Source organism: Tenrec ecaudatus, chromosome 11 (genome assembly GCF_050624435.1).
Source record: "Tenrec ecaudatus isolate mTenEca1 chromosome 11, mTenEca1.hap1, whole genome shotgun sequence".
Lineage (NCBI taxonomy): Eukaryota > Metazoa > Chordata > Mammalia > Afrosoricida > Tenrecidae > Tenrec > Tenrec ecaudatus.
The window spans coordinates 17457028-17483197 of NC_134540.1; the positions used below are offsets into that span (position 1 = coordinate 17457028).

Sequence of the window (26170 nt, forward strand, 5' to 3'; positions counted from 1 at the left end):
TAGTGTAGCTCGCAAGTTGAGGCAGAGAACTAACTCAGGCAGTCACACACCTGTCCGATCACCAGAGAGCAAGAGAGAGGTGGGGCTTGCCAAGCCATGTATCTCTTTGCCCTCCAATCAAACTGTGATCTTATTAACCCCACGTGTGCTTATTGGCCAGTTTGGCACAATAAACCTACTTGTCACAGGCAGGGAGTAAGTTGGAGAGAAAAGAAAATGTAAAAGTGTTGGGCTTTACTTTGTTTTTTTTTTTGCCAGAGCATGAGTAGTGTGCGTCACAGTAGGAGGCCTAGTTGGTGGCTGTTGTGGCTCAGAAGGGGAAAGGAATGTGAGCCATCAGAAATGGGAGCAAGTCGAATCAAACTCTCCTGCCCTCGGGTCAATTCCGACTCTATCAACCCGCCCGTTAGGGCAGGGAGATGTGCCCCTGTGGGTAACTTTACAGGAAGAGCCCAAGGAGCAGCTGGTGGGTTCGAGCTGCTGACGTTGCTGGCAGCAACCCAACACACAACCCACTACCCACCAGGGCTCCTGAGCAGGGGCAGGGCAAGAGGAAGTCAGATTTACGTGCTGGAGAAAAGCAACAAGCACGATGGGAACAGAGACAGAAGGCGATCCAGATGGGGTTCACTGCTGAGGTGGATAACAAAGGCGCACGATAGGTTGTTCAGACATTTCCCTTTCACAAACTGGGCACGCCGGGGCTGAGGGACTTGGTCTCCAGAAGTGCTTTATGTTAATGGTTTGTTCTTTCAGTGCCTGTGATGATGGATGAAGCTCTCGGCTATCTCGAGAAGAGACAGGTACTGTGTTCACTCTTTACTTGGGGCAACTCCGATGAAAGCTAGACCCAGTCACCCCGAGAATTCCCAGTGCAAGAAGCATGGGCGATTCCAGCCGCTGCGACACCAGCCTGCTCAGGTCGTGGCCGGCCAGCAGCTTTTAGCAAGGGAGCCCAGCATGACCCCAGAGCAAAACAGAAAATGAGATTTCTCCCTGACGCTTGCTGTTCTCTCTGACCTGAGGGAGAGACTGCTTGTATCTGCAGGCTTAGTGTGATGATGTAATGCTGTTTTTAAGTCTTGCTACTTTTTTTTTAATTTATGTATTTTAAATATTTTATTGGGAGCTCTTACGTATATCATAGCATTCCATCAATCACATAAAACAGTATTGTACAATTGCTACCACAGTCGGTTTCAAAACATTTTCTCTCTTTTTTTACATAGATAGCATATAATATTTTTAAAATACCCTTAAACAATGTATTATTTAAGGTTAAGTATAATATGAGGGGATTTTTAAAGTGTAGAAAAAATGAATTAAAATATAATGGCATAAAATATAATGGCCTCTTCCCCTACACCACCCATCTCGATCCATACAAACATCAATTGTGTAAAGCACATTTGTACATTCATTGCCCTCATCATTCTCAAAACTTTTAAGAGAAAGTGTATCCTTTAATTAGAATGGAATGGTTTTGTGTTTATTTTTCTCAAGAAATCCCCCTCAGGTATTTTCTCTTCTTTCTGATGTAAAGAGAAAAGTAACTCACAGGGGCCCCACCTTTGTAGCGTCTGCTGCTGTTGGCATATCCTTGTGGGATTTAGCAGCGAGGTAAGCTTCGTGGCTGCTGCTTTTTAGAAAATGGCTTGTGATTTGAGTTATTTTAATTTGGGTTTTGTGTATGTAAGGGAAAGGCAGAAGATTCGTGGGGAAAAAAAATCTTCACTGCCATTGAGTCGATTCTGACTCATAGACAGTGACCCTGAAGGAGAGGGTGGAAATGGCCCTGAGTTTCCGAGACGGTAACTCTGTACTCCCAAGGAGCAACTGGTGGTTTTGAACTACTGACCTTATGGTTAGCAGCCCGACACTTAGCCACTACTCCACCAGGGCTCCTCATTCACTAGAATTGGAGCTCTCAAATGCATGTGAATGTTGGGTATTGAATAGGAAGACCGAAGAATATTGAAGGTCCCATTAACTGCCAAAAGAACAAACATCTGTGTTGAAGCACTGCTAGAATGCCCTTCAGTACCAAGGACGGCGAGGTGGCCTCTCCCATACTTTAGATGTGTTATCCGGAGGGACCAGCCCCCAGAGAAGGACATCTTGGTTGGGAAAATTGAGGGACAGCAAAAAATAGGAAGGTCCTCGAGATGGGACGCACTGACGCCACAGTGGAGGTGAGCATGGCGCAGGACCGAGCGGTGTCTTGGTTTGGCAGTACACGGAGTCAGTGTGAGCCAGAACTGACTTGAGAGAACCTCACAACGACAACGTGCGAGTGCTAACCGGGCCAGACCCTGCCAGCTGACAAGATCCGCACGGTCAGGGTGTGAAACGGACCGGATGTAGTACAGACCAGAAATTAAGGAGAGGATGAGAATGGGGTTCTTTGTGGGATTTCTGCTTTTCCTATTAAGTGTAATTTCCACACTGGTCACAGTAACTACATTTTTAGTTCCCTTTTTGAAAGACATGAAAATTGGTCCCCAAAAGTTAACTGATTGCAAGATTGTAAGCCAGGATGGACTTCAAATCCGCCCCAGCTGAGGGCAAGGGTGAGCCCGCACAGAGGTGGAGTCTGTATTTGCTACTCAGCCCTGCCCACCACCTCTCCTGACCTTTCTGTTTTGTGTGTGCAGTTTCAGTTAGCTTCGTATTTACATGCATCGATACTAAAATGACGCGTGTTTCTTACATTCATTTAAAAATTTAGTCCTTAACGGTTGTACAACCCTTATTTTTAATATTTATTTTTAAAGATCATTTTATTGGGGGCTCTTACAGCTCTTTTTTTAATACTTTTATTGGGGCTCATCACACTCCATACATTCCTGCAGTGTGTCAAGCGCATCTGCACCTACGCCGCCATCATCATTTTCATAGCTTTCTCTTCCCACTCGAGCCCCTGAAACGACTCGTCTGGATGTGACTGCACTATTGAATATTATGTGGATTATGTCCCAGGAGCACTGTTAATAAAGAAAGAAAGTAAAGTTTATTTCTAACTGTTAGGTGCAATCTACCAAATTGTACTGTTGTGTTTTTTTCTTGCAGAAACAAGATCCTAAGTTCACTTACGAGGTGATAGTTGTGGACGACGGAAGTAAAGACCAGACTTCAAAGGTAAATAAACTTACTTGGAGAATTGCCAGGTGGTAGGCCAAAGAGAATATTGTCGCGAATGTGAAATCTCTTTCTGCTCGCTAGGGGACGCCTAGTTGTAGCTGTGTCTTGCACTCTGTTGTTGCAGCACGGGGTAGTGGAAAGTGCAGACTTAGCTCACTTATGGGACGTTTGTCTCCGCCAGGCTAGGCAAGCTCGTAAGTCACCAGATCAAGACAAAGCATACACATTAGCTGTTGACCTTAGCCCCTTAGGGAAACCTCTTTACCTAGCAATTTGTCACATTCCTTTTTCTAAGCATAATCCCTTTCTTTATGCTCCACCTTGCCTTACAGTTTCTAAAGCAGTCATGCACATAGGAAGAGGCCTTCATATCTGCCACTGGGTATCAGGTATGTCCTTTGGCATGGCCCCCGTCTAGGTTGACTCGGGGGGAGCAGTGTCCCCACCCATCCCTACCTTTCTGGACTTCTCACTGCTGTGCCACGTGCATCGATGTCCTTGTCCCAGATGACCTGCTCTCTAACCATTGGCTTGTATATACAATTAGTGAAGCCTCACTGTGCTTCTATGACATCCTGTCTGCCTCTGCGACAGGAGATGTTCTTGCTAAACAGCAATATTAAACAAAACAAGACAAAAAGCCATTGCTGCCAGGTGAGCACCTGACTCCTGGTATTTCCACATGTGACAGAGCAGGACTGCGCCGCCCCTGAGGAGGCTAATCCCCAGGCCGCCTCCTCGGTGCTGTGGGTGGGTAGGTAGAGACAGCCAGCTTTTAGGTTCATGATGCCATTACACCAATAGCCTGGAAATTATACAGCCCCCAAAGCAAACCCGTTACCACTGAGTCTGTTCTGACTCAGCAGCCTATGGGGTGTCCAAGGTCTCTGTGGGCAAAGCAGCTGGTGCTTCAACCCACTGGCCTCTTGCTTAGCAGAAGTCTTTTTAACCACTGTGCCAGCAGGATCCCTCCCAGGGACCGCTCAACCAAAACCCAAGGCCCTGGAGTGGGCTCTGATTCACAGCGACCCTGTGCAGTTTCTGAGGCTCCATACCAAAACAAATAGTCTCCTCTTTCGCCCGTGAAGTGGATGGTGGGTTCGAACCACTGACCCTGTGGTTAGCTGTTCACTGCCTCCCTGACAGCTCCACCAGGGCTTCTGGGGACCTATACTCTCTGCCATTGCATCAATTCCAACACTTAGTGAACCTCCAGGACAGGGTAGAAATGCCCCTACGGGTTTCTAGAGCTTTAACTCTTTACAGGAGTAGAAAGCCGCGTCTTTCTATAATGGAGCCACTGGTGGTTTTGAACTCAAACCTTGCAGTTAGCAACCCAACGCATGTCACACCGCACAGCCAGGGTTCCTGTAGTGGGCCATAAATTAAATCAGTAGGGAAGTATCTGTTTGCTTGATTAGTGATCAGTCGTTTCTATGAGGAGCTGTGTTCAGACACAACAGCCTGTCCCTTTGCCGTGCACCAGGCCCACAGACACTGCCCTGTAGGTGACAAGGAGCCCCAAATCAGACGTTCTGCAGCCTTGGAGAGAACGGGAAGTAACTGGAGTTAAACCGTTTGGCATGGTTGTGACTTGGAACATGGAGAGGAGTATGCTCAGATTGTGTTTTTTAAAAAAAGCAAACAGTACAAACAAAGGTCTAGAGACCTAAAAGTTGGTGGGTCCTGCCTTAAGGAAGGTGAAGGCTGCCCTTCGGATGGGAGTGTGACACGAAAGCTATGAACACAACATATTTCAGGCGTTGTTAAGTATGAAGGGGCGAGCCTAGGAAGAGCCCACCTGCTGCTGGGAGCCCAGACGCAGCCTCACCTTAGCTGTGGAAAAGCACTTTGGGCCTGTGCATAATAGTATGTTCTGGAAGGCTCCAGGGCCCCTTGGTGCACAGCGGGTTAGGTAGCAGGGACTGGGAGCTGGGCAGTTGTCCCGACAACTTCCAAAGATGGGAGAAGCAGAAAGCTCGAAATCATATTAGTATTGATTTTCAGTAAAATCAGAAACTAACTCCTAAGTTGAGGATTTGTGGATTCGGTTTTAAAGCATAGTTATGCCTTGCAGTGTCCCCAGGGCACATTCTATGTCTTGCACTCGGAGAAGTGTGAGAAGGTCTTTAGATGTAATCCTTGTTCCTAAGTAGTTTATGGACTGAGAGGGCCAAATGTACGTGCAACATAAACAATACCTGTGTGTTCTGAAAGTGCACAGGCACATTTCTTCCACCCTGAACAAACAGATCTGATCTGAACTAAACATACACTAGATGGGGAGGTGACAGCTGCCAGAGTGTCCCTGTCCGAAGGGCACCTTGTTAAACTTCGATATCCGGGTATTCCATGGAGGCGTGGCTTCAACATACGCTTCTCTGAAGCTGGAGTCAACTACTTGTACAGAGCCTGGTCTTCCTGGTTTGGAGCCTTGTGCCATTTGAGAACACACCATCAACACCTCCACCGATGTTTGGATAGACGCGTCCCGAGCAGCTGTGAGCTTGTGTCCCAGACTGGTGAGAGAAAGCCTAGCCATGTGTGTACATGATGTGTTCTGGCTGCCTCGCATGTTGCTTATTAAACAAGGGACTAATAGTGCTGTCAGTGAGCATTGAACTGCTAACCCCAAGGTCAGTGGTTCAAACCCAGCAGCCACTCCTGGGGGAAAGATGGAGCTATCAGCTCCCATAAAGACGCATCCCCTCCCACACACCTTATGTCATAGGATCATGTGAGTCAGAATCAGCACAATACCAGTGGGTTGGGTTTGCTTTTAGTAGGGCAGCATCAGGCACTGGGGTGAGGAAAGTTAGGTAAGGGCCACGTCTGCCTTGATAAGGAACCCGTGTGATATTTATAAGCAGTTAATTGTTATTGAAAGGGTTTAAACTAAGGGGACCATTAAAATTTTCAGATTAGAATAGTGCTTTTATAATGCCGGGGGATGAATTTGAGAGTCAGGATAGAGATAGGAGGCCCACAGGGTTGGTCGGATATGACGATGCCACCAGGCATTTTAGAGATGGATTTGGCAAGTCTCAGTAGCTGGCCAGCTGTGACTGCTGCTGACATGGGCAAACAGGCGATGCTTCTCAGCCTGGCGGAGGAGGGTGCCGTTCACTGCAGTGAGGAATACGCCATCGGGCTCCTAAGAAGTGGGGCAATTCCGTTCTTTAAGCCACTTTGACACGGACTTCCTGAAGCCCAGTCGTGGAATGAGCAGGATGAGGGAGTGACTGAGAATCTACTCTCGGGTACTACTGAGAAAAGCCTGGGTTACAGGTGGACCAAGAAGATTGATCAGCACATAACATAAATAGTAATTAAAGCCACACAGTGGCTCCTGCTGTGTACGTCACACTGAAGCTTCAAAGGGCTGCCCTTGCTATGGGGTTATATCTGCGTTGGTGTTTTAACTTTTGTTGTCTACTTCTTCGTTTATTGTGTGGATGAAGTTCACCGGGAAGCCGACAGAGAAAACTGTTGCAATGGGTTACGTTAGTGAGATTCCGTTCCCGTGCTGGCCTCCAGTAGGACCTGGCAGGCACACCCCAGCCCTGGGGGCGCTCAGGTCCTGCTCGATGCACGCCTCCTGGCAGCTCCACCACCTGGCTGACACCTGCTTTTGTCCAGGTTGCTTTCAGGACCCCCTCACTGGTGACGCACGGCTCAGAAGTGGCTGGGGTGGTGGTGCGCCTGGAGGCTGTCAGCTGAGGATGGTGACGTGGGAACTGTGGGGGGCCCTTTTGGTGGCTGCCCCCCACCCGGGGCCAGTCCTTGGCTCCCTCACACACACTCTCTGCTATTTCCTGGGGTGCCAGTGCCCAAGGAGCAAACTGAGGAAGAGGAGGCAGTGATGCTAATTGAAAAGGAAGCGTTGGGGACGGAGGGCAAACACTAATGAACAGAGACCGTTGCATTTAGCATTGATGGTCAAAGGGAGAGAGACCGTGAGTGGAAATTGAGGTGAGCCACGTGGCCCTGAGTTGAGAAACAAGACGGCTGGGGGTGCGGAGAGGTAAGTGGCAAGCATGGGTTGTCGTTGCCCAGCGATTTCACAAGTAGTTTTATTGGCATAGGCATTACGTTATGCAACTTAGTTGCCCAGCCATGTTACGAAGATCTGTGCCATCACCGCCATCAACCCAAGAGCATTTTCTTCTGGTTACTCCTCGTGGCTAGCTCCCCGTTCCCCCATCCTCCCCGCCATGCCCTCCCTGGGAAGAGGCCGTTCCTGGGGCACTAGTGAAGTGCGAGGTGGGCTTTGCAGGGCTGGGGGAGTGTGTGGCCGAGGAGGCAGCCCGGCGCACAGGTGGAAGACTGGGAAGGAAAGAATGAGTGATGAATGGCCCGGTCGGTAGCTGCTGAGAGGAAGGTTTGGGAGAAAGGGAGTCCAGGGGCTGGACCGCCTCCCTGGGGAAGAAGGCAGCCTGCCGGTCAGACAAGTAGTCACGTTAAGTGGCATTGGATCATGCAGGTGTGTGAGCACGTGCACTTTCTCATTTTCTAGCAGCGCGGTCACTCAGGTAGGAGGGTCGAGGAAAGAAGCTGATCACTCTGTTCCGGTGGTTCCTCCTCTGCTGGATCCATGTCAGGCCTGCTTGGGGATTCCCCGGCTGCTCTAGGCCACAGGTCACGCAGAGGGCATGGTACCACGGGAAAGGGTACACCGGCACAGCAGGGTTTTCCACCAAAGTAGGAAGCACAGTTTCTAGAACTCCCTTGGCACCCACTTCATTTTACTCTGCCTTTCTTTCAACAGGTGGCGTTTAGGTACTGCCAGGAGTACGGCAGTGACAGAGTGCGGGTGATAAGGCTGGTGACGAATCGCGGGAAAGGTGGAGCCGTTAGGACGGTAAGACATATTTTAACCAGCCTTACCTAAAACACAAGGGCCCCTGAATCACCTCTTTTGTAGACTGTAAAATATATACGAGGGGGTACCCAACATACACTAGATATCTTTTTCAAAGCTATGTACTTAAATTTTTTACCCCAAAAAAAATCACCTTCAAAGTACTGTCCATTACAATTAATTTATTTGTCAAATCTGCGATTCCATTCTTGGAAGCATTTTTTCAAACTCATCTGTTTGGATGGCTGGCAGCACCTCCCTCATTTTTTCTTCACCTCTTCTACTTCGTTAAATCACTGTCCTTTCATGTCCCTCTATTTGCGGAAACAAAAAGAAGTCGCGTAAAGTGAGGTCAGGGGAGTAAGGTGCGTGGGGCAAGAGAGGAGTACTGTTTGCGGTTGTTGTTGTTGTTGTTGCCAAAAACTGGCACACTGAGATGACTGTGAGCAGGTGCATTGTCATGGTGGCAAAACCAGTCCCCCGTCTGTCACAAATCTGGCCTTTTTTGTCGCATTCAGTTGCACTATCTTTTCAGAACCTCTAAATAGACAGCTTGATGAACAACAGTCTGGCCTGGTAACAGGAACTCCAAATGCACTGAGTCAGCATTTCTGTTGGGGAAGTTGACGGATGTCCAGAACAAAGTTTGTCATCGATCAGCATTTCACCATTTTTTGAAAGGAGCAAACCACTTGTACATGGAGTTTCTCCCATAGCGCTGCCCGTGTAAGCTGTGTTTAGCTTCACAACAGTTTCTCCGGCATTTTTCCCCAAGCGGGAAACAAAATTTCATAGCCACATGCTGTGCTCTTAAATTGGCCATCATAGTAAACCAGGTTCAAGCAAAACTACTTTTACGAAAAAATTCATGTGACCAGAGAGAACCTTCCCAGGCGATGCCGTCGGGGGCACTGACTCAGAGCGGAGTTGCTTACTGCTTGCCTAGTGAGGAAGAATGTGTACTATGACAGCTCCACTCTACCCAGCACAATTCCGGTTATTTTTACCCCTTCATATATCCTACAGTTGGCTAATCAAGTATCAGCATTTTGAGAATATTTTGAATAATAATCATACATCCGCACATACATATGACTGCGACCTTCAGCTATATGTGTATATGTGTAATGTACTATGCCATTATATTCATGTGGAAAATATATTTGTGTGTATCTTAATCACATATTTAAAATGTTACCACTTTGCTGTATGTGTCTTTGAGACGCCTTTATTGAGAGTGATGTTCTTGCAGCTGATGAAGTGCTTCTGCTTATTAAGTTTTTCCCATGGAAGGCACGGTGCTAAGCCCGGCCGTGAGATCTAAGGTGAACCTGACATGTTTCAGCCCCTATGGAGTCCACAGTCTCAAGGAACAGGTAGCATGCGGCCAACTAAAGAAAGGGGCTCTGCTTAAGAGAGGGCCAATGATGCGCTCGCTGCATCTCGAGGCTCAGCTCGAGAAGTTGTGTACAGAGTGTTGGCATCATACTCAGCTTGGGACAACCAGTCAAGACTTCCTAGAGGAGACCAATGCTGACCGAGTCTTCATAGAGAATAGGGATTATCCAGGCAAAACACGTACGGAGATTGACCGAGGAGGAACAAGAGCAGAGGCGCAAGGTTATGAAAGAACAAGCCGGGATGCGGACACTGCTGGTGGTGTCTTGAGGCGATAAGGCTGCAGATTGCAGCCTCAGAAACCCCAACGGCCGGTCCTGCACTGTCCTATGGGGCCACTATGAGTCAGTTCAACTCGATGGCATTTGGGCCTGGGTTGGGTTTTTGGTGGATACTTACTTGAGTTTAAGGCATGCTGAGTTAGAGGAACCAAGCAGTGGTAGCCAGAGAGCTTGAGAGAGAGGAAGTGAGGCATCAGCTTCACCTGATAGCCATCTCATTGGCTTATGCGGCAATAGAGAGAGTGGAGAGAAAGGGAAGAGCCAGAGCCAAGCCTTGGTTAGTGAAGCATGCAAGGAAGAAAATCATAGAACAGGTGGTCAAAGGGGATGAGCTGTGATTGTGTAGACAAGAAATGAAAGCCGCCAGCTAGCAGAGGCTCCCTTTTCAAGGAATTTGGCAGTGCAGTCCAGGTCAGGGGTCAAAGCAGGGGACGGAGCAGGCTCCAGAGAAACCTAGGTCTCCTCAACATGGGAGGCTTTAAAAAACAACAGTTTGAAGGCCCAAGGCAGTTTCCAGTAGTAACTAAACAATGCCCTTCCTCCCACCCTTGTCATGTATCACTAAATATAGGGGAGCCATTCCTTGGTTTCTATTTCAAAGTAATAGCTCCAGGTTTTGTACTTTGGAACGCTTTCTCTTTCTAAACCTCCACTTATGTTATTCACATTTCTGCTTTGTTATTCACATTCTAACGGGCATGATTTAAAAAGCATACTAATTAGTGGGCTTGCTAGACCACAGAATAAATGCTCAGGTTTCTGTGTATATTTGTCTTTTACCTTTGTGCCCTGGTTTGTGTCACCACAGCTATGGTTTACTGTCCCAAACTTACACTTCAGCAGTGAATTCACTGAAAGTTAATGTCCAGCTGGTTTTTGTGTCAGGTACAAGAGGGATCTTTTTTAAAGTTCATGGAAGAAGCATATTATAGAAACAAAAAATGAATGGACTTAGGACCCTCTTTACACCAAATTAAGACTCAGTCTGACTTGCAGCAAATCTGAACAGGGCCTAGTTTATGGTACTGAAAAGGATGACAAGTCCACTTGAAAAGAGCCTCGCCCAGAGCAACATGAATTCTGCTAAAATTGAAGCAAGAACAAACCTCAACTCTGTGGTGAGGCTTGGCTGGAAAGACGGTGAAATGAATCATGGATGCTTTCCGCAAAGCCAGGGGGCCAGGCCCCACGGAGACCAGCAGCGCGTGCTGGGAGAATGCTCTCTTTAAGAAGGGCCAGCACGAGACGATGGTGAGGGCAAAGCCTGTCGTGGGAAACGTCCGCCCCGGTGTGAGGAAGCAGCCTTGTCCGTGCGCGAATGAGAGCGGCCCCACGACGAACCGCAGACTCCATAGCCAGCAGTACAGACTGGCCATCGGACGTGGCCACACGATGCTGACCGAGTAATTAGAGTTGAGCGGGCTCTACTTGTGGGGTGCCAACACAGTTACCCCCAGATAGCGGCAGACCACATGAGAGCTTCCAGTGGAGATGGTAAACCACGGGGCTGCGGGGCCCGAGTTATGGCGTGTCTTGGAAGAATGGTAAACCGCAGCTGAAGCCTGGCTTCACCCCCAGGATCCCAAAGACAGCGCAGGCAGAGCGATGGCGACCCGGCTTGGAAGTGGCCCCGTCCAAGCGAGAGCTGAGGTCTGGGTCACAGTGTTTGGATGCTCCAGATAGTTTGCTGTTGACTTTCTGGAGGGCGGAAGAATGATCGAGTCTCATGAGAGTGTTGTGAGACAGTCAGCCACGGCTGTAGCAGAACCCGCCCAGGGAAAGCTCCCCCATTGAGTCCGACCCCAAGATGAGGCTTCTGCGTGTTCCTCTCAACAAAAAAGGGACACATTTGGGGGAGTTTGTGTGAGAAATCAGTCCTGACTTGGCACCTGACTTCTGGCTCTTTTTGTTTCTTAATCTTATAAAATCTTTAAAGGGCACACATATGTCTTCTGTTAATATCAAAAGGACTGGTGAAATTCCCACCACCCTAGTGGTTTAAGGATGGACGCAATGACTGGTTTCATCACATAAGAAAAGTGACCTTACCTGTGACTTTAGTGGAGCTTATGTTGAAAGCCAAAGCTTGTCTTTTATTTTCTTTTAATTCCACTTCTCCGTGAACTTTTTAAAGATCTCACATATGCTTACTCCAGCCATACTTTGCACAAAAGAACAATCGGTTCAGCATTGATGTTATAATGTAGCTAAGCATCTGGGGGCCTCAGATGCAAAATAGTATTTGTCTATATTTTCACTTCCTGAAGTAGCTACGTTTTCCCACAACGTTGTGAAGCCTTCTCATATAGGTTATGACCGTGTGTCCGTGTCGCTTGTGTATCTCTGTGGGGTTTGCTGGGGTTTGTCCCTGAACATGTTCTCTGTCTGCTGCCCTGAGTAGACCCAGCCCTTCTCAATCATCATGACACTTACGCAATGTATGTATAGTTAGTGTGCTGTCGATATTTTGCAGGTTTTACTCACCTTATGCAGGATATCGTGAATTTGTCCAAGTACATTTTACTGTTTTCCGAAGTATTAGTAGTGTGATCTCACAGAATTGAAAATCATGAAATAATGGACACATTTGGAAGTCCGCGTCGATACATTTTATTTTTAGCAAAGTCTGCCTGCCTTTGACCATTTTGTCCCCATTATTTCACTCTTAGGGATTTTCAGCGAAGCAGGATGAACCAAAATGTCATTGAACGCTGCTTTCTTGTGCCTGTAATGTTTTAAAACAGGGGATATTCAGTTCTCGAGGAAGAAAGATCCTTATGGCAGACGCTGATGGTGCCACAACGTTTCCAGACATTGAGAAGTTAGAAAAGGGACTGGATGAGCTGCAGCCTTGGCCTGTGAGTACACAAACAAGAATCCACGAGCACCATTCAAAAGGCACGGGGGGAGGGGGAGGGGGCAACCAAGCTAAAGAGAATGCGCCTAAAAGATAAAGCAAGATTTCTTTGGGTGCGAAATCTCTGCCCAAGTGTCAGAGGCCACAGAAGAGCTCACCCTTTTGTTCTGAACAGGGAGCTGGTGGTGGAGATTGCCTTGATTGTTGCTTAGTGTGATTCTCCCTGGATTTTACTATCTATCATTGTTTTGCTACTGTGTATATTCAGTGAAGGCTTTTATTTGAAAGCACACACTTCTAGGTAAAGATGGTATAATGAAAGTGAATCACAGAATCTGGTTTTTGATGAATCCTACAAAAAAATTGTTGCGTGTTCTGTTTCATTTTTCCTAGATGGCTGCAAATTTTTATTTGGCAAAATTCCATTTTATTTGTCAGCACGACAGTCCCTCCTGCATGTTAGACGTTGACAATTAAAATAGTGTGTGGAACAGTGAAATGCCAAGGACACAGGTCGCCCACAGTTTGACTGTAGGATAAGTGCGTATAAAATTAAAGGGGTCCCCTCTCTTGACCACTATCAGCTCCCAGTTCAAATAATTAGATACAGACACATTTTTCGAGTCACTTCACTTCAGATCTGTGATGCTGCCATTCTCCACACTTGGCCTCTACGTCAACGATGTGTCTGTGACGTCGCTCTCCCGTTACTGAAACACTGACAGGAGGTTTTTTGGGTTTTTTTTGCACAGAACCTCTGTGTTTCTTCAGATCCATTTCCAAAGCCCTGCGGCTGTCCACTCTTCTTCCAGGTCTTTGCTCAGAAGTTTTTTGGCCATAGTCGCCTTCTGCAGCCTTTGTTTTTCTGTTTTATCTGTACCTACCCAACCCCCCTTTTGATTTCTCCTCTTCCTTTTCCCCTCCTCCCCCTGGTGTTGCCCTGGCTGGTTGCAGTATTTCTCGGGGGTCTGTCTGTGCTCAGTTGAAAGACTGCTGTGGAAACCTCTCGTCTCACCATGGCAGTCAGTACTCAGCAGCCTCGGGCACGGACGCCCAGTCCTCAGCGGAGAAGGAGCATGCAGACATCGCAGTTTTGTCCAGTAAAAACTCTCCGGATGGTCGGATTGTGGATCTCTACTTGAATTTTCTTGTTTTTATTTTCTCCAAATTTACCATTTGGTTTTCTTTTTGAAATAAGGAACCTTTAATTTTATTTTTAAAAGCCATTTTTAATAAACAAAGCTTTTTATTTCTGGGGTACTTTTGCATCTGACTTTTTTAAAAAAATAACTGATTTCTAAATTGATTCCGCTGTGTACTGAGTATTTCCAGCGCCATATGTTTCTATTGTAACCCTTTTGTTGGCATAGAATTTGGGTATCGTACAATTCAGCAGCTCAGTCACACCAAGAAGAGTTGTGCAGTCCTCACCAAAATCCGTTTCAGAACATTTTCTCCAGTCTTGCACTCATTGTTGTAGCTCCCCATTGCCCCCCAACCTCCTCGGCCACACCCCCAAGGCACCATTAATCCAGTTTGCGGTGTGTTTCTTAATTTGGATGAGGCTCCATCTGGGCTCAAATCCCAGGTGCCCCGTAATCAGGCCGCCAAGCAGTCAGTTATCCATCAGCCCCATGTTCTAATCTGTGATGTGTGGGTAGTGATAATTCTGAGGTGGTAATTAAAATAAGAAAATACAAGTCAAATGCTTAGCAAATATTCAACACTCACTAACCAAAATATCTTATTAACCTTCGTCTTTGTGATTTCCTCCATCAGAGCTGTTTCTGATGTTACATTGTAGGGCTGTTAGTGGAGGTGGGATCTTCTGATGTTACATTGTAGGGCTGTTAGTGGAGGTGGGATCTTCTGATGTTACATTGTAGGGCTGTTAGTGGAGGTGGGATCTTCTGATGTTACATTGTAGGGCTGTTAGTGGAGGTGGGATCTTCTGATGTTACATTGTAGGGCTGTTAGTGGAGGTGGGATCTTCTGATGTTACATTGTAGGGCTGTTAGTGGAGGTGGGACCGACCTAGTTCTGGTCTTTCCCTTCTCTTAAATGAGCAAATTCTAGGAGAGAGATCCTGAGTAAGTTCTATCTGAAGGTAATGCAGCTTATTGATTTATTCCTTTTAAAAATTATCTATCATAGTAAGTTGAATCCTCCTTTTTTAAAACCATAAGATAGTCAACTATATTCAGAAAGAGGTTTAAAAGCAAGAGAGTGTATTTCTCCAAGCTTTTCCTAATATGGGCCGCTTTTAAATAAGAATATTCTTTATTTCTGATGAACAGCAAAACTGATTTATAAGCTATTTAGGTTAATTCCTCTTGATATTAAGATCAGTATCGGGGATTTAGCTCTTCCGTTAGAATTGTGCAGGTAGCCAAGACTCTTAAAAGCTCTAGGGACTTAATGCTTAGGGGCTGGGGAATGAGAATTAATCTTTTGCCGAGTGATGTTGGGTTGAGAATTAAGCTTATTTGCCAGAAACTGCCCAAACCTTCCATGTGGTTCTTTATGGAGCGTACTAAAACTACTTCCTCCCTTCCTGTGCAAGCTGTTTTTGCCAGAAATAAAAGGAAAAGTGGTTCTTTCTACTAAACAGTAGGCAAAGCATATCACAGATAACTTCCCAAAAGAAAATTCAGATGACTAATAAATAGTCTCCATTTTTTTTCGTTCTTATTTTTAAAGAAAAGTAATTTAGATGTGGTAACATAATTATCAAAACACAGACGGGCTCCCTGCCCCCACGTCTTTTCCAACCGAGAATGACCCATGGCTATGTGGCAATAGTTTTCCCTTATTAAATTAACATGTTTAAAATGAGAAAAATTAAAGCTGGCATAGATTTGGTGAGTCAATCACAGGGAGAATTGAGAGCCTGTTCACAAGTTGACTCTATATTAAAGCTATGCGACTATATATAAAAGTCACACTTGTGCTTCCGTGACTTCTCTAAAGAAAGGAATCCGACATAGCGTTCTTGAAAGCCCTTCTCATGAGGACATGAATGGGGTCACGTTTGGTGAGTGTTCGTTGTTCTAATGGGAAGAAACCGGGTACTGTGAAACCACCTTCGCTTTTCACCCGTGTGACTTCCGGCTAGAAGATAAATACACATGTTGTGTTTTGTTTTTCATTAATACAATTTTTAACTTTTTATTGTGATTCAGGTAAAGACTTAACAGATCATTGTTTTACATTCAGTGAGTCATAAACAGTTTATTTCAACTCATTTGTTGCAGCCCCCTCAATGTGGGGACTTCCTCCTTCGGGGTTGTTGAGAGCTTTTTTGTTTGGCTTTGTTTTTCCTCCCTTTTCCTCATCCCTTCTGAACTTTGTCCTTGGGTAAATGCTGCATTTTGATCTTAAAACAGAGGTTAAGTTTAGCTCTGAACTTGAAGGATAAGAACCGTAGCCCTGGGGGGTCCTACAAGTCTCTTATCTGACCAGTAAGCCTGGTCTCTTAAGATTTTGAGTTCTCCACATTTCTCTCCCATTTCATCCAGAATCTTCTTGGGCGATCCTTCGAAGAGCATTTATTAGTGGTAGTGGGGCACCATCACGTTCTTCTGATCCTCTGAACTACATGGTTTGCATCTTGATCAAGCTTCTTTCTCCTGGGCAGGGGGAGGTCAATGGTTGCACCTTGGATGACCACTCACAAACCTCTAAGACCCTCGTCCCTACTCAGCACGTCAGGATGTGGAACATTGTCTTTGTGCCAGTCGACCTTCATCTCTTGAAAGCCTCTGGTCCCGACCCCCGGCCCCCATGGCTCCTTCCCTCAAGGTGTTTGGTTATGTCCAAGGATTTTTCATAACTTCCTAAATCTGCAGCAAAAGTAAATTGTGTACTTTTTTCATAACCACTTTATTGGGAGTTAATACAGATAACATTCCACAGTTCAGTCACAACAAGCAGTATTGTACAATTGCTACCACAATCAGTTTTATTTCTAATGCAAGTCACCATAGGTACACTACATAGTGTTGTCGTTACCATGAGATCAAGCCATATTTATACATAAAAGTACTTGGTTATTTCATGGTCTCATAGCTAGTCCCATTTAGATGCACGAGCTGTGTAAGTTTGCTGTTACAAACAGTACTGATAGTCATCTTACATGTACACGGGTGCATAGATTGGAAGAATTCAAAGTTGTAGAATTGCATTAGATTGGGCCCCCCCCCCACTTGTGATAACCATGCTCAAATTAACGTCTATAGAGTATTTCCTTAGAACATGGTAAAATGGGAAAAGCTGATAGGTCATATTTGAATTGCTCTCGGTGTCTTTGTTTTGGCTTTGAACTCTGTTCAGATCCTTTTCCTCTTTTTCAGCTGGTTGTTCCTACTTTTCTGAATGTTCCACAGGACACTGTATGCGATCTGCTAGTTCATCTTTTGTCTATACTGTGCATTGCAAATATCTTTCCCTAATTTATTTGTCTTTTAATTTGGAATACAGTTGGATTTGATTGTTGTTTTTCCCTAAAAATGTATTTTTTAATTTTGTGACCCACTTGATCTCCATTTTCGCCTGGGTTCCATGTACTTACTTAGATTTTTTTTAAATTATTTTGGATCTCTTATGTTTAAATCTTTGATGTATTTGGAATTTCACACAGTTTCAGGATTCAGATCAAGTTAATTTGATTTCCAAATGGCTACCAACCACCCCCACACCATCTATCGGGGCTATGCATCATTTTTCCCATTGGTACAAATGGCATCTGATCACATTTCATGTCCCCGTATGTTGAGTGCACTTTTGACCTTTCCATTCTGTTCATGGATTTTCCTATTCACATTCTAGTTCTTTACTTGTAATTAATTACTTCAATTTTATATTCCAAAATCCTTTTGGGTTAGTTCTCTCTTGTCATTTCCTCTTCCTTTTATTTTTCCATATTAACTCTAAAGCAGTTTTTTGGTTACTTATAAAGTTTTCCTGGTAGGTTTATTTGTAGATTAACGTGGAGAGCGTTGGCACCTGCACACCCTCCTGACAGCGTCGCATCCGTGAGCTCGGTGTCACTGTTGTGCCCTTTACTTCTGCTTTTGTTTCCCTTTGCACCATTTCAATGGTTTTTATTCCAGCCTTGCCCTAATGATTTGAAAGCTTATGTCTAAAATTTCCTCTTTTTAGAAGTAATGCTGTGCCCCCATTATATTTTTGTTTATTGTTTGTACATATGAGGCTAGTGTTCTGTTTATAAGAGGGCTTTGAAAGTTGGCGGGAAAATCGAATTAAAATCTAATGGATTTTTTTCCCACACTTTTTGAAGCCCTGTGATGTATTCATTTTGTGTCCACCCATTTTTTTCATTTTTTTAGTGTTTCATAATAATTGTTCAGTTGATATTCTTGGATTTTTCAGGTAGACATGTATAATCACATATATAAATATGATCTTTAGAAAATGTTTCTGATATCACTGGCTTTTTTTCTTTAATAAACTAAATCAAGATTTGAATTTCAAAGTAACATATTGAACTGTAAAATATGTCCTGTTTAGGAAGTACAAGTAGGCTTTTATAGGCTGTCCATAATCTGAACTCCTCAGTGAACCTTTTAAAGATTTATGATGTTTCTCAGCAACCAAAAAATAGCTTCCCCAAAATGAAAATTCATGTTAAAAATACAAAATTGTATTAGTGATGCTTAAATACTGAAAAACACAATGACTGTTTTTCCTCAGGGTGGCATGGCTATTGCGTGTGGATCTCGAGCCCATTTGGAACAAGACTCCATTGCTCAGGTGAGGCGACATCAACTGGCCCGGTTTGGTTTTGTGCTTTTGTTTTAGAGTAGTTGAGAAGGATGTGCACATTCCTGTGCTGTGGGGGCAGGTCCTTTTGTAAAGACTCGGAGTGCCTCGTGCAGTCACGAGGCATATTTTTCTTAATGACTCACCTTCCCCTTTGTGGTTTCTCATATTGGCATATTGAAGTGCCATATTTTGAGTTTTGTTCTAAGTGCCAATGTTTCTTTATTAACTTTGTTCTTAGAAAAGTTCTGTACCTTACATTTTGGAAACAGTTGTGCCTGTCTTTATGGGGGTTTTAGAAAAAACTCTGAAGGCACTAGAATCCTCATTTCTTAATTTTTGTGGGCCATCCTAGGAAATCTGAAATAAGTTGAAGGAAAAAAGATACCTTATTACAGAATTATTTTCTTTACTGTTTGCACTTTAAAATATGTCTAGTACATTAAGTGTCTGTCTATTATATTCTCAGTATTTTGTCTATGAGAGTGATCAAGCAGGTGGATAATGTGTGGTTAGAATTATCGGGGGAGAATATTTTTTTAATGGTGTTCCTTACATGAGAAACCTGCATTTTTAGCAGTTTCCCAGGTCACCGTTACAGCATACCGTCATTTTGGAATCATTGGAATAAAAGGTTGTACCTTGCATTAAGGATTCTGACACAGGTGTGAAGACATTCAAATTCTTTTCTTCAGTGTACTGGGGGAGGAATCACGAAACCACTTACGGTATATTCATGTGTGGGAAACTACCCGACTCCTTTCAGTCTATTTCAATAATCTGCATGCCCTGTGGGTTCCAGGTTGATCCTTTCATCACAGAGGAGATCACATTCTTGGAACTTAGAGATTAACTGGACTAACATCATCCATTTACTGATACACTGGGGGTTCAAAAAAGAGGAAAAAGTATATTCCAAGATGTTCAGCACAATGTTGCCTGCAGTATGAAATGCTAAATTTCTCACTCTCGGAAGTGTAACTGTATCCTCTAGGTGAGATATCTGCAGCCTGAATAAGAAGACTCTATAAGAAAATACCTAAGATATAGAGGAACACTGGTGGCCTAGTGGTTATGCCTTGCACTGCTAACTGCAAGCTTAGCAGTTCAAAACCACCAGCCGCTCTACAGGAGAAAGATGAGGCTTTCGGCTCTCACCAAGAGTTTCGGTCTCAGAATCCCACACAGACAGTTCTACCCTCTCCTGTAGGGTTACTCTAAGTCAGTGTGGACTCAAATGGCGTGAGTTCGGTTTTTCAGTTTGGAGAAGGTATCCGATTACATCATAAAGGTATCATAAATACAGTAATTATCTGGGTAAAAATATCTAGGCCAACAAAAAGACTAAGTGAGAATAGATTGGTATTATCAGTAAAAGTTTTCCTTTTTCTAAAAATAACTAGGCCAACAAAAAGACTAAATGAGAATAGATTGGTATTATCAGTAAAAGTTTTCTGCTTTCTTTTGAACATGAAAAATGTCAGCGAAGGAAAAAGAATGAGGAAACAGACTCGTCGGGAAGCTGTTCTAATCTAGACAGAAGAGAGTTGGGACTTTCATGTACTGCTGGTCGCAGTGGGAAAGAACCGTGTTTGGGGCTGGGGGTGGGGTGTGTGTTAATGGTGCAGTCTTTTCACTTAGAACATCCCTTTGTTGAAAATTCCTGATTCTTTCCCTAGAAATCTTAGACCTAGAACTGCTCTCAGTCATGCATTAAAGGACCTATCATAGGGCTGATCCAGCCAGCCATCTGGTCACTCACTCCGAACCCGCCAATGGGCTGCTCTCTGCAAAACTGTTAAATATCAATTGACCCACAGAGCAGAAATGGGCAGCTGCGTCCTGCAGATGACAGAGCCGTTGCTGAAGGGCCTCATCCTTTTCTTGAAGTTGAATCTCACAGAACCGTAGCTGTCGAGAAAGACAGCTCTACGAAGCAAGACATGCGTCTGTCTAAGACTTCCTGGTGAAGTGGCACCGTGGCCTTCCAATTCTGAGCTGCTCTGGTTTTCTCGTAATGTGCCACGTGTAAGAGAGATCTTGCATAAAGGTCTATGGACAAGGCAGGGGGTTATTTTAAAATAAGACAGGGTAGTTAACAGCAACCTCAGTATTTTCTTGAATAGTATTCAGAAAATATGCTTCCAAAACACTTTTCTACATGACGTCTGTTAAGCTTGTCCTGTCTTCCTGCTCTGGCAGGTAGAGCCCTGGTGGCTCTGTCAAGTGGGCATGGTACTGCTAACCACACGGTTGGCAACTCAAGCCCAGCAGCTGCTCTGCAGGGGCAGGGTGAGGCCGTCTGGTCCCTGAGAAACCCTCCCTAGCATCTCTGAACTGAGCCTCCCCTCCATGACACAGTGGGTTGGTTTTTCAGTTTGGTAAGCAAAATATGACACAGTACAAATAGAGTCCTGTTTTGTTTGTTTTTTTTAATGAAGAATTGAATGCCGTCAAGTAGGTTCCAGCTCCTAGTAGCACTGCCCTTGTCAGCTTCCAAAGCTGTATCTTTACAGAGTGAAAAGCCTCTTTATCCCAAGGGCCAGCTGATGGAGGGGAGGGCATTCCACTAGCTAGCCTTGTAGTTAGCAACCCAGTGAGTCATCCACTGTGCCAGCAAGGCTCCAACTGGAGTCCTGTAGCAGCACTGGTCAGTACAACAATGACAGTGATGTCCGCATTAGTGTTACATTAATATGCTATACTTAAGTGTATCCTTCTAAACCATCCAAAAATAGAATCATTTAGTGCTTACTTGATGTCTTTAACTTCTCTCTGAGTAATCATTACTACTCAGCCTTAAATTTTATCTGAAGGCCTTGCTGTTTTATTTCATTTTTTCTAGTCCCTGTGTCTTCCTTCTTTCCTGTCATTTTAATGACCTTCTACTTCAGATATGATGTGTTGGATGTCATCCCACGGCTCCTCTGATCTTCCATCAGTCATGCCCAGTGGGTCATATGTATTCTTGAAATAGTCTTAGACGGATATTCTCAAAGTCACATTTTGGCTCGGGTGGACTAGTTTTAATTTTCTTTAGTATAAACTTAGATATGAGCAATTGATGTTCTGTTCCACAGCTGACTCTGGTTTTGGCTGATGATATTGACTTTCTCCATTATCTCTTTGATGGAGAATAACTAAATCATTCCCATGTATTCCACCTGTCACCTGTCAGTGTTCACGAATATAATCACCACAGGTTGTTGAAAAGGTATTTCCAGTGAATAAGCCATTGGTCTCGTAAAATTCTCCACCTGTCACCTGTCAGTGTTCATGAATATGATCACTTAGGTTGTTGAAAAGGTATTTCCAGTAAATAAGTCATTGGTCTCGAAAAATTCTATCGTGTGGTCTCTGGCATGGTTTCCATTACTGAAACCTTATTTTCTAACTGATAATTCTTCTCTTTGTTTCCAGCTTTCTCATCCTAATCACCAGTAATTATCAGTGCATCTTTAATTGTATGTTTGATCAATTTTAGAGCAAAGACTTGGATGCGATTCTTTTGTTTCCTCAACAATGACTTTAGTGGTTAGTGCATACATTTGAGTAAACTCCAAAAATCAAACTCACTGCCATTGAGTCATGCTGACTCATAACAACCTTACAGGACAAGGTAGAACTGCCCTTGTGAGTTTCTGTGGGAGTCAAAAACCCTGCATTTCTCCCAGACCCTGGAACAGAAGTTGAATTAATGGGTCCTCCTCACAAAAACGTATGGATATTATCTTATCTCAGATCACATTGTGTTTGTTTGTTTGTTTGTTTGTTTTGGTGCAGAAACCCGGGAACGAAACACACATTGTATTTCAAAATACATCTTGAACTTGTCTTTTTTAACAGTGGTTACAGGTCAATTCCTTTTCAATTTTTCATTCCCAGTATAGTAGACCAGATGCTCTCATTCAGAATGGCCAATAACAGTCCATTTCAACTCACTAATGCCTGGGAGATCTATCTTTATGGGTTACATTTCATTTTTGACAACTAATAATTTTCCTAGAGTCATACATTTTGTGTTCTGAATATTAATGGCTATTTCTTCTCCCATCAATAAATAAAAACCCCCAAGACTTCACTCCACCCACGCCTTTAAGAGTGACTCACCTTTGAGCAGGCAGCCTTCTCCATTGGTCTTTTGAGAGCCTTCCAACCTGGGAGGCTCCTCTCCTGGCACTGCATCAGAGTGTTGCACAGATATGCGGGAAGTATGCAGGGGCTAGCCCTTCAAAATTGATCCTCCTCTCCTTCTTCCTACTCTTTCTTAATCTAAAAGCTCCACTGAAGTCTGTCTGTCCACCATTGGTGACCTGCTGGTATTTATAGCAAACTGACACATTCTGCATAGGCCCATAAAATTTGCATGTGTACATACGTAATGTGTTGTTCTATGTGCCTAGTTCCTAAGTCCTAGAAAATGTATAGAGATGTTCTGTTATATTCCTATATACCCCCTAAATGGGAAAACTCGTAATTACTAGGGCAATTTAGGATATATTATTTTTACCTTTTAAATGTTTTCAGTATGTCATGAATAATAGAATTGTATTTATTCTGTTGCTACTAATAAAACTAATCACTCATAATTGTGAAACCTCACATTCATTACTTGAAATAGAAGTATTGAGGAGCATAAATATTAAAATCTGTATGATCAGACCCTCAATCTTATTTAACCATTGGTTATACCTAATAAGAAAGAATCTTGTCCAAAAAGAAGACAGAGTCTTATTTGTTACAGACTCTCAGAGTGTAACATTTCTAGACTTGAACTTAGGTGACATTCTGCTGTCCCTATTCTGTCAATATTTTTATCTGCTGGGTTTCAAGCTTCGGGTCCCAATCTTGGGGTTTTGTCTCTTTCAATACATTCTGATAACCATCAACATTTTGAACCTGAAATGTGTATGGAGCATCAAAACAGGTGGGTAAAGGAAATGTTCTCCTTGCTTGTGTAAGCTCGGAAATCCACTCCACGCTGCCTCTCCCAAGCGTAGTGATTTTTCTTATCTGACTCAACCTCTAGGACATCACTTGCTGCTGGTGTAGGGCGCTGTTCTGCGTCTAAACTGTAGGCCGTCTCACTGTCCCTTCAGTATGCCTGGCTAACGAGGCTCATGGACAATGATGTTCCGATGTACCATCTGCTCGGTCACTTTATTAAAATGCAGTCCTCTACAGGATGTTGTTAATGTCTGTTTCACAGGTAAATGGAAAAGTCACGTATATTCTGTCTTTGTTTTCAGCGTTCTTACTTCCGTACTCTGCTCATGTATGGCTTCCACTTTCTGGTTTGGTTCCTTTGTGTCAAAGGCATCAGAGACACGCAGTGTGGGTTCAAACTGTTCACTCGGGAAGCAGCTGTACGGACGTTCTCAGCTCTGCACATTGAACGCTGGTAGGTTCCTGATTGGGATGTGTCTGGTGTGACTTCTCACACAGCAGTTAACGAAACACAGCCTCGTGTTCTGTGAACAGCTAGGATGAAACGATGGGCTCTTTGTTGTGTGAGCTTATGTGCACCCTTACATGCATACTAAGTTGGATCTCCTTAGAACCTATTTATACTCGACATCTGGTTTAAATCGTGGAGAGTATATCTGAAAACATCCTGCTTCCCACCGCTGCACCCCTCGCTGAAGAACCCAGGAAGGCTCAGGTGTATCAGTGCACTTTAGGACGTCCTTATTTTTCATTCTTCTATAAGTGAAGTTCTCTCTCCTAAAAGCCAATCCTTCGATCTCTGTGTCTCCTTTTCCTTCTCAGGAACCTAATCCTGTGCATGTTTTTTCTCTCATGTACAGACTCCTCCCCTTCGGTTTGTGAAACAATTTTACGTTTCCTTTCTCCCACCCCTGGAGCTCTACCCCGCTTTCCGCTCTCCTCTCCCTCCCACCCCTCCTTCCAGCCACAGCCAGCTTCCTCTTTGTTCGCACTAGTGACAGCAGGTCGAAGGTAGATACCTTGGAGACGGCCCTTCTATAGATCGCATCCGTCACCAGGACTTTTGTTTTAAAACGTGAACGTGATCGATTGTTCACCACTTCTGCTTATTAGAGGTAAATATAATCGATCAGTTTCAAATTAAAAACAAACAAGCTTGAAAGTGACCGGTTATATTTAACCTCTCCTGCACAATAGGAACTGCGGAGGCATAGCGGGTTTTGCATTGGAATGCCAACCACAAGGTCAGCAGTGTGAAACCGCCAGCCACTCAGCATGAGAAAGAGGAGGCTTTCCGCTCCTGTAATGAGTTATACGGTCTCATAGTGACCCTACAGGACAGAGCGGAGTTTCCAAGACTGTCACCGTCAGGAGAGTAGCAAGCTCCGCCCCCTGGTCTCTCTCCTGCAGAGTGGCTGCTGGTTTGGATCTACTGACCTGGCAAATACCAGCTCAACGCGAACCACTGTGCCACCAGGGTGCCTTTCATATAAGACAAGTAAATTCAATTTGCATAGTTATTAATATTAGGATGCGTTAACATGCTAACCTTTTTTAATGTATTGCATTGGAATTGTAGCTATGGCCCCAGTCATTAAGGACTGTGAGACTGGTCTAGGAACATAGCAGCTAAACATGATGATGTGGCAGTATTTTTATTATTGAAAATGATCCTGATCCCCAATTTCAGAAAATTTGACTTGCATGTGATGTTAATGGTACTACTTAACAGTTTCTGCATTCAACTGGGACATTACCAATAGGACAAACTTTTAAAATCTTTGGGGTTTTTTGTACTTTTTTTTTCTTTTCTTTCTTTTTTTTTTGAGTAGTGTAAATTTGGTCTTGACATTCCTGTTGTGTTTCTCTTCCGTGGAAGGATCCCTGAGAGTTCACCATTGCTGTTTCCATATGGCATCATGTGTAAACTCCCTGTAGAAATGATCTGTCACAACATTCAGATACTTCTGTCTCAGCTGCTCTTATCTTTCCGCTTGTTCCTGAACCTGTCCTTGGTCTCCTGTTCCTTGGTTCACACCCCTATTTGGTTGGGGCTAGTGGGGAAGGGGATTGAGGTCTCACTGTTGTATCAAAAAACTTTCATGCCATGCCGTGTTCTGCATGGTGCCATCCATGTGGGGTTCCTCCATCCAAAGTCACTGTGATTCTTAGGTAAACTTGCTTAAACTTAATCTTTAAGTCCAGTGGTTTCTTTTACAGACTTTTAGTTCTTGCTTTCCAGACCCACCTGCATTCCCACTTGCAGGGCTATTTGGGACCTTTCGTGCATGATCCTTTAGGGCTTCAGAAGATGGCATGGCCTCAGAGGCATGCTCTGGAGAGAAGAAACCTTCATCCTCTGGTGTGAAAAGAAAGTCATCACGTACCTGTACCGGGGTCCTACTGCTGGCTCCTAGAGCTGCTCTGAATTCTGTTGAATCAGCTCTGCATCTGTTGAAAATGCGATTCGCTCTGTGCCTTGAGCTGCATAGGGCTGTGACTGAGACCCACCCTCCTCGAGGTTTCCAAGGCTGCATTTTCTCTAGCCCAAGAGGCTTTTCACCCCTGAGCATTTCTGAGTTGTAATGAGATACCATATTATGTCATCTAAACGTTATGCAGCAAAATACTAAATTACCTCATTTGCCTCAAACCCACAGAGCCTCTGAGCAAATGACCTTATGTGAATATGACCTTCAGTGTTAAAGTGTAACCTTCAAGTCATGCCAGGGCAGGGATGGTTTACCCTCTACTTGTCCTTAGAAATCAGTACTAATGTGTGTTTTATTCCAGGGCATTTGATGTGGAGTTGCTGTATATAGCACAGTTCTTTCAGATTCCAATAGCAGAAATTGCTGTCAACTGGACCGAAATTGAAGGTATATTGTTCATATTACAGCTGAT

General features: G+C 44.3%; 1 protein-coding gene across 1 annotated transcript in view; it reads left to right on the forward strand.

Annotated features, from left to right (window-relative positions):
• Window positions 1–26170, forward strand: part of ALG5 (ALG5 dolichyl-phosphate beta-glucosyltransferase) — a 30200-nt gene that overhangs the window by 2017 nt on the left and 2013 nt on the right. The window contains exons 3-9 of the mRNA XM_075562942.1: window positions 757–803; window positions 3070–3138; window positions 7910–8002; window positions 12426–12539; window positions 18251–18310; window positions 23569–23720; window positions 26060–26145. Coding sequence (XP_075419057.1) covers window positions 757–803; window positions 3070–3138; window positions 7910–8002; window positions 12426–12539; window positions 18251–18310; window positions 23569–23720; window positions 26060–26145 — 621 coding nt within the window. The remainder of the gene's footprint in view (window positions 1–756; window positions 804–3069; window positions 3139–7909; window positions 8003–12425; window positions 12540–18250; window positions 18311–23568; window positions 23721–26059; window positions 26146–26170) is intronic.